Source organism: Alligator sinensis, unplaced genomic scaffold (genome assembly GCF_000455745.1).
Source record: "Alligator sinensis unplaced genomic scaffold, ASM45574v1 scaffold73_1, whole genome shotgun sequence".
NCBI classification, from domain to species: domain Eukaryota; kingdom Metazoa; phylum Chordata; order Crocodylia; family Alligatoridae; genus Alligator; species Alligator sinensis.
The window spans coordinates 4,624,463-4,632,044 of NW_005841838.1; the positions used below are offsets into that span (position 1 = coordinate 4,624,463).

A 7,582-nucleotide genomic window follows, 5' to 3' on the forward strand; every position below is an offset into this window, starting at 1 on the left:
GCCTGCCCCATCCCTCCATAGGGGAGGGGTCGTAGCCACCTGCCTAGAGCAGCGCAGGGAGCCCGGGGGCCACACACAGACCTGTTTAGATACAGCTGTTGCTGGGAGCCATTCCTGTGGACCTTTAATGGGGAAGGAGGGGACAGTGCACAGCATGCCGCACCAGACAACACAGTCCACATGAAGCTGTGGACTGCAGCATCAGGGGAGGGGCTTTCACAGCCCGCTGCAGCTGCCAGCACACTGGGAGAGAGGGAGCAAGCAATATGGGTTGTGGACAGGTTTAGACTTTAAGGCTAGGGACAGACATTCAAAAAGTCTGAGCCTGAATGGATTCAATCTTTGCAGGTTAGTCTAACCTGGCTAGGCTAAATCAGTTTTGTATCTGGACAGACATCCCTGAAATGCAGGCACATGCCATTGACCCAGACTCAAAGCCAGGGGGTGCTAGAGCAGCCCTCCCTTCCTTCCACACGATGCAGCTGAGGGAGTTGTGGCCAGGCTCAGGAAGGAGCTCCGATTAGCCCAGCAGGGAACTGATAACAGTGTTTATCACCCAATTAAGAAAACAAAAGAAGGACATTACCAGCTACTTGTTGATTCTGCTGTTGGGACAGTAGCCAGCATGTGGTCTACTAGCTAATACACAGACACGTTCTCAGCACAGCAGAGGGAGGGGGGAATTCCTACTTAGCCAGGGAGCGGTGAGGGGGAGGGAAGAAGCACCCTGCAGTCTCTGGAGCTGCAGCCAGGGAGCAGAGGGAAGGGGCCAGCCCTACTATGGAACAGAGAGCCCAGCCCAGCCCAGCGAGCATGCCGGGATGCTGGGAGTGTCTGGTTTATCTTAACCCAGCAAGGGGTCTGGGACAGACACTGCGTAAAGTGGTTTGAGCCAAGTCAGTTAAGTCTGATACTACATTCAACTAGGGTTATCTCAAACTGGTTTCTGTGCACTGAACATGTGTTCTGTTACAGGTTTAAACCAGTTTCTGATCACTTAAACCAGTTTGTGTGTAATATCTGTCCCTAGCCCAGGTAGCCTGTTATCTACCTCCAGTCCCGACTTCCCAGCACCTGTGAAAGGGCAGCTTAATTGCTTAATTGATGAGTCATTAGGCCACCTGCTGTTTTCTTCTTTAACCTATAAGGTATGGGTCCTAGTCCCTCCTCACCCTTCTCCCTTCCCCTCCCCACCTCCTTGGTTCTCCCTTTATCCCTCCCTCCTGCCTTCCTGTTCCCGAGGCACTGCTTCCCTTCCCCACCAGGCCGTGCCCCACACTAAATGTTAACAGATAATGCATTACCCATATAAATATACTTATCATTTAAACATTTAACCTTTCACATCCATACAGGAAACTGAAGTGTGGACTTTATGCGAGAAACATTGTAAGAGTAGGTTTGCTGCTTACTGGGGAAATGGAAAGCAAATTCTGCAGTGATCCACAGGGAGCAAAACAATGAGCAGGCTCAGCTCTCTAGCTGCAGCTACTGAGTTACTTACTACAAGGAAAGATCTGCCTTTCAAAAACAAAGGGCATATTACATTCCAAGGTGTATTATATACAAGAAAATACAAGAAGTATTTCCCCCCCCCAGAGTATTCTTGCTTAAAGTTAGGTACAGAACTAATGTAAACAAATGAACAAAAAAAGCCCTTTACTTTCTGAACAAACCAGAATTGAAGAATGAACCCCTCTAAACTTATTCTTTGAAACGCAAATGATGCCGTGCAGTAACAATTCTCAGTAATGAGCTGTACCTTTTCACTCAAGAGCACCACTTCATGAAAGGTATTAGTAGTCACTTCAGTGATTACGTGCTGTACGTGAAAATGGACTGAAGAGTCACCAACAAGATGTCTTTTTAAGGGACTATAGATAATGCTGAAGTTTTGAATGAAGTTTTCTAAAATGAAAACAGAATATAAAAAAATTATTCAAACTTCATATACATGTAATATTTGAACTGTCTTCTTTTATTTCAGGATTCAAAAGGAAAAAAAAAGGAAAATTCAAGTATAGTATATATGCCTAAATGTATTTATGGTAATCTGACCTCAAGTTCTGTTTAGCCAACATTTACTCTGCCACCAAATTCAGGAATCTGTCTCATCTCTTACTTTTACTTCTAGCTTCTCCTTACTGATTTCACTGTTCCGTTATGGTATAATATAAATATACAAATATTTGTCCGAATTTTTCAGACACCGAATCATCTTTGATTATGTGTAATATCTAAGCTGTTTCATATGTTCAATTTAGATCACAAGCTGTATTCTTCTATGTACCATACTAAGTTCATTCAATAGTTTAGACATGCATTTTATTACATAATGCCAGGGAACACTCAAATACAATAATTAGTCAACTAGAAATTTTCTAGTTTAATAATGAAATTTCTATTCCGCTGTTCTAAAAGTCAGAATTAAATCAATGGCCAAAATTAGAAGGAAAGGAGCCTTTTCATATACAAACAAAACTTAAATTTTAAGGCTACCAACTTTATTATCTTCATAATTGTAAACATAAGTGTGTTTTTAATTTAAAATGAAAATTTAGAAAATAGCATTCATAAAGCTCTTGAACTAAACCAGGCCAAATAAGAGCTCTATATTTTCTAGAGGCCTAGAACTGAAGGACTATCGATCATTTATAGCAGGTATATAAGTGGGAAATGAGAGGTGAAGGCTTGTTTACCTGGGTTAAAAACCTGTAAAATTTTAGGAACAATCTGTAACATCTCTTGTTGGGTCAGTACTAAGATCTATTTATATAAGTAACTTCTACTTTCAAGAACGTTGGTATTTAAAAAAAAATGGCCCCTTTAAGCAACAATATCCAGGAAGATTTAAAAAAAAGTCTTAGTGATCTGGCTATTCACCAGTATTATTCTTTAATTTCTTCACCAGAATGCAACTATAGCTTTTCATCTTGGGCCAATGATATGTAAGAATAATGGAAGGACATGTACTTCAGTAACTTGAATAAATTAAATATGAATATTCAATTATTAATACACAGAAATTCTTCTCTATTTTAAAGCTTTTTTCCCCCAAAATCTGCACTTAATGTACACCTAATTTTTGCAAGCAGTTAATAAGACAAATCATTATTTGCATGTGTTCCATAACTTGTATTTGCCATTCAAATCACTGCAAATAAATGAGAACTGCATTCACAGGCTCTTCTAAACAGATAACTACAGATATGCATTTTGTACATACGCTGGAAAAATACCTAACAGCAGGAAAAAAATAACAGAATCAACTTAGAAATTTTAAATACAGCTAAGAATATAAAGGAATTACCATTTGAAGTAATACTCTTCAGGGTGCCATACTGATAAAATCATTTTGACAAAATATGCATGTTAAAACTGTCTATTAAAAAGTCCCAACAACTTTAAACAGAATTTTCCACCAAGACTCATTCAGAAGGATATATATTTAGCAAAACAATTGTGTTTAAAAAACTGCAGCTGAAGTGAGCCCACACAACAGAACTCCATAACCTGATATCAGAGAATACCCAAGGCAATGAAGCTGCCAGGCAAAGAAATTACAATGTAGAAACATGCACTCAAAAATTTCTTGTAACAATAATTTGATTTAAACAGTCTGTACTCTCAACAATGTATCTTGTTTATAATAATAATAATCAATCTCACTATAACATCTTAATCTCATGTTTATAACTATTTCAATAAGATAAATTTCAAATTACCAAATTTTGTACTGAGTACCAAGAACTGCATCTAGGAAAGGAATGCAGAAAAGGCCATGCCATACATTAAAAAGGAGGGGACAAATTAATTCCACTCCCATGGCATGAAGGCATATTATTTCATCATAGAAAGCTTGTAGAAAAAACAACTGGCTTAGAAAAAGGTTTTAAATTGTCCCTTTTCCCAAAGCAGCAAAAACATGACAAGTATCTTCAGAGATATACCATGAAAAAATTACATAGTATAAAGAAAAATGATTTTTGGGCTAAGATGTAGAGGCTGAACAATAACTAGATCTGTAATTCTCAACTGGGTGTTATGAGATCCTTCATAGGGTGTAGTAGCACAGTTAGCACACCTATTCACTAAACCCAGATTTTAATTAAGAATACAAAAACTAAGTACAGACAGTCAGAAAGTCCAAAGCTGAACGGATTCAATCTTCACAGGTTAGTCTAAGCTGCGTAGACTGAACGAATACCGTCAAAAGCATTCTGAACTGCTGAGGACTTTCCGAGTTCTCTGCAACAGAAGAATTGCCCTATTCTTTTTACATAGTCAAAAAAACAAGTGTCATTAGGTTTGGAGTTAGGTGCCACTAAATTCAGAAAAGTTATGGAAGTGTGCCTTGATCTAAAAAGGTGAGAACTACTGAACTAAACTGATGAGCCAGCAATCCCTATCATTAGGATTTCTGCCCCGTTTGCCTGCCACCCCACCCCATCTCAGCACATATAAGAACAGAGGTTGGTAGCCATTATTGCTACTATGGGACTGCAGCTTCTTCCCCCGGTGCTATTCTGTTCTTTTCAGGTTCTTAAGTTTACTTACGAACAGGGTATGTGAGAACAAGAGAAGAACTCAGTCCCCTGTCCATGAGTAGACAAAGTTATTACCCAGCCTGGAGGCAGCATTCTGGAAAATATTAACAAACAGAAGGGGCTCCTGAACTGGAAATAACCATTTTCTGTGCCAACTTAGTTGCATCTAAAAAGCAGGCATTTCCATATTTCAGATTTTGAATACAAAATTGTTCCATACTATACCTAGAGTAGATCTTACGACTGCTTGATTCTGATCCAGGATATAGTGCGTCTCTTCTTTCAGGTCAACAATGGCAGCAAATTCCTTAACACGAGCAGCTCTTGAGGCTCCTAATCTCTCTGCATACTTCCAGAACAAATTGGAATCCAGTAGGTAGAGATTCAAGGTCTTGTTGGTCCGGCAGCTCAGGCCAGTAATGTTAGTGCCATTAACAAGAAGGTCAGGAACAAAGTAATTCCTATCCTCAATGTGAGGAATAGAACTTTGGGCATCATCCTTCCCTTTCTTCCCATGGGAAGAAAATGCTACTTCGAGGTTCTGAAAGATGGTCTTTTTGGAATTATCAAGACTTAACAGACCCCTATTTACTGTCCTGCAGCATGCAGTATAATAGCTGAAAGGACTGTAGAAACTTAGGAAGTTGCTGCATTCTATGGTATTTGATGCAACTTGAAAAAAAGTACGTTCCTGGAGGTAGAAAGAGTTCAAAGCTGCTTCTATCTCTAAAAAGTTACACTGTGGCACAGTGACTTGACTTGGCTTGACCCCAACTGTCTGGTTGACGCAAAGTTCACAGACATTGTGAGTTCTAGAGATCGAATGCCACTGAGGAAGCACCACTGTGTTACAACATGGGTACTCTGTTATGGAGAACGTTTCTGTCAATTTTGTGCGGGCATCTGGTACAACGGATCCAAAATCTGGCGAATCAGATTCTCTCAAGTGTTGAGCTGGTTCAGGTGCCTGGCTTTTGTTACAATTTTTGTATTCCAAGGCCACTTTGGTTATCTAAAGGGGAAAACACAAATACACACACACACACACACAGAGAAAACACTTAGTTCACTGATAAAATAAAACACACACACAAATACACACACAGAGAACACATCTATCCCAATTTTAAAGAAATGCAAACTGCATGCATTTTTAGACATGCTGTCCTCCAGTTTCAGAAGCATAAGGTAAAATCTTATTCTTAGATTTCTAAACTGTCACAGAAGGCACTGCAACCAGAAGCAACAAGCCCTATTGAAAAGATCATGCACAGTCAGCTCAAAACTTTCTTTTTACCACCTCCATTAGGGTTTAATAACCCCTTATGATGGCATGTTTATATCTGGCTTCCTGAAATAGCCAATATTTCCCCCCCCATTCCATTTGTTTTTCAAAAAAAAGAAAAATAAAGGCAAAATATACAACGTTCAAGATATTCCATTGTATCATTTTGTCATATGTAAAAACAACAGAGTAATCCAATTAAACTGACTACTAGGATAGGGCCAATGCCTCTATTCCTGCAGGCAGAACTGTCCTCTGCTGCAACAGTGACATGTTGCTGTGGACTCCAACAGGAGCATTGCTTCAATGCTAACTGCTGAGTTTGGTCAGTTAAGTCTCTCCTTTTTTCAAACACTACCACTGAAAATATGTATTATTGTTATGTATTTCTATAGGATCAGCGGAGAGCTTTTTACATTGTGAAAACTAGAGGTACACCGATATAATCGGTCCATATTGGATAGGCATGTGCCCCCTGTGGATTTGGGTGCAGGGGGAAGGGCAGGCTGCCCGCTGCAGGCTTGGGGTCAAGGGCTGCACCAGCTTCTTCCTGATGGGGGGACTGAGCCAGGGCTGCACTCAGGGTGTGTGGGAGGTGGTGGCGCTAGGAGGTAGGGTTATAGAGGGGGCTAAAGCTACCTCCATATTCGCTGTAGCCCCCCTCTCCCAGCACCACTGCCGCCTGATTCCCCCCCCCCCGCCCCAAGTGCATTCCTGGCCCAGCCCCTCCACTGGGAAGAGACTGGCGAAGCCCCTGGCCCTGAGCCCACAGCGGACAACCCGCCCTCACCCCACACACAAATCCGGGGGAGGGGAGCACATGCCACACATGCCTCCCTGGGGGTGCATGCAGCAGCAAGGAGCCACCCCCCTTCCCTGTCCCCTGACGAGCCATCCCTGGCTCTGTCCTATGCCACCCTGTCCACACTGGGAAGCGCCAGTCCCAGCCCCACTCCCTCCCCCACTGTGGGGGCCTTGATCTGCCCCCCGCCCCCAACTCTGTCCTCCCCCACACCCCTTTCCTCCCCACAGACAAACTAGCTGGACACTTCTCTCCAAGCTGCCAGGATGCATATCAGCTATTGGATTAGTCTCAGCTGATACAGCTGGTTAATAATCACCCATCAGTATCGCTCAAAAAAAATCTTTTTCAGTCCACCCCCAGTGAAAACTCCTCCTAAGATTGATATTCAATTCCCCGTTATGTGAATTCTTGGGTCTCAGTAATTTATTTTACAGAATCTGAGAACATACCAATATCCTCTATTGTGGATTTGCAGTAGCAGTTACTGTTTTCACTTACTTTCTTCATCTTATCTAGGGTATACAAGAAATTCTGAAAAACCAGTCCAGTTGGAAAATTCTAAGATTTTTAATCATTAGTGTAGCTGGCAATTAAAAAATATTTTATACATACACCTGAAATGAACTTCAACTTTGGTGAACATGCCACAGTCCTTCCAATCACTCCCTGCTGTTCTCTGAAGTGCAATAATGTAGAGAACTGCCCCTTACAACCAAGATGTGATTTTTTTAGGAAGAAGCTGTGGCATTGGCAAAACAGACTGGTCCCTAGGTTTGAATTTAGTGCCACCTCCTAGGAATCCCAGGAAATAAATTACATCTATGAGCAGTATTGAACCTTCCCAAAACTAAGTAGGCAAACTTTTTTTTTTAAACCGGAGAGAAATTCTGCTTAGATAAGAGGATGAAGAAGATAAATTGGGACATAACTGGTGTGGGGGGGGGG

At 41.3% G+C, this 7,582-nt stretch overlaps 1 protein-coding gene across 3 annotated transcripts in view; it reads right to left on the reverse strand.

The window, feature by feature from the left end:
- TXNDC11 (thioredoxin domain containing 11) overlaps window positions 1-7,582 on the reverse strand; it is a 114,408-nt gene that overhangs the window by 20,013 nt on the left and 86,813 nt on the right. For all 3 annotated transcript variants that reach the window (XM_006015519.3, XM_025203353.1, XM_025203356.1), the window contains 2 exons: window positions 4,773-5,559; window positions 1,763-1,908 (listed from right to left, as the gene is read on the reverse strand). In XM_006015519.3, coding sequence (XP_006015581.1) covers window positions 1,763-1,908; window positions 4,773-5,559 — 933 coding nt within the window. The remainder of the gene's footprint in view (window positions 1-1,762; window positions 1,909-4,772; window positions 5,560-7,582) is intronic.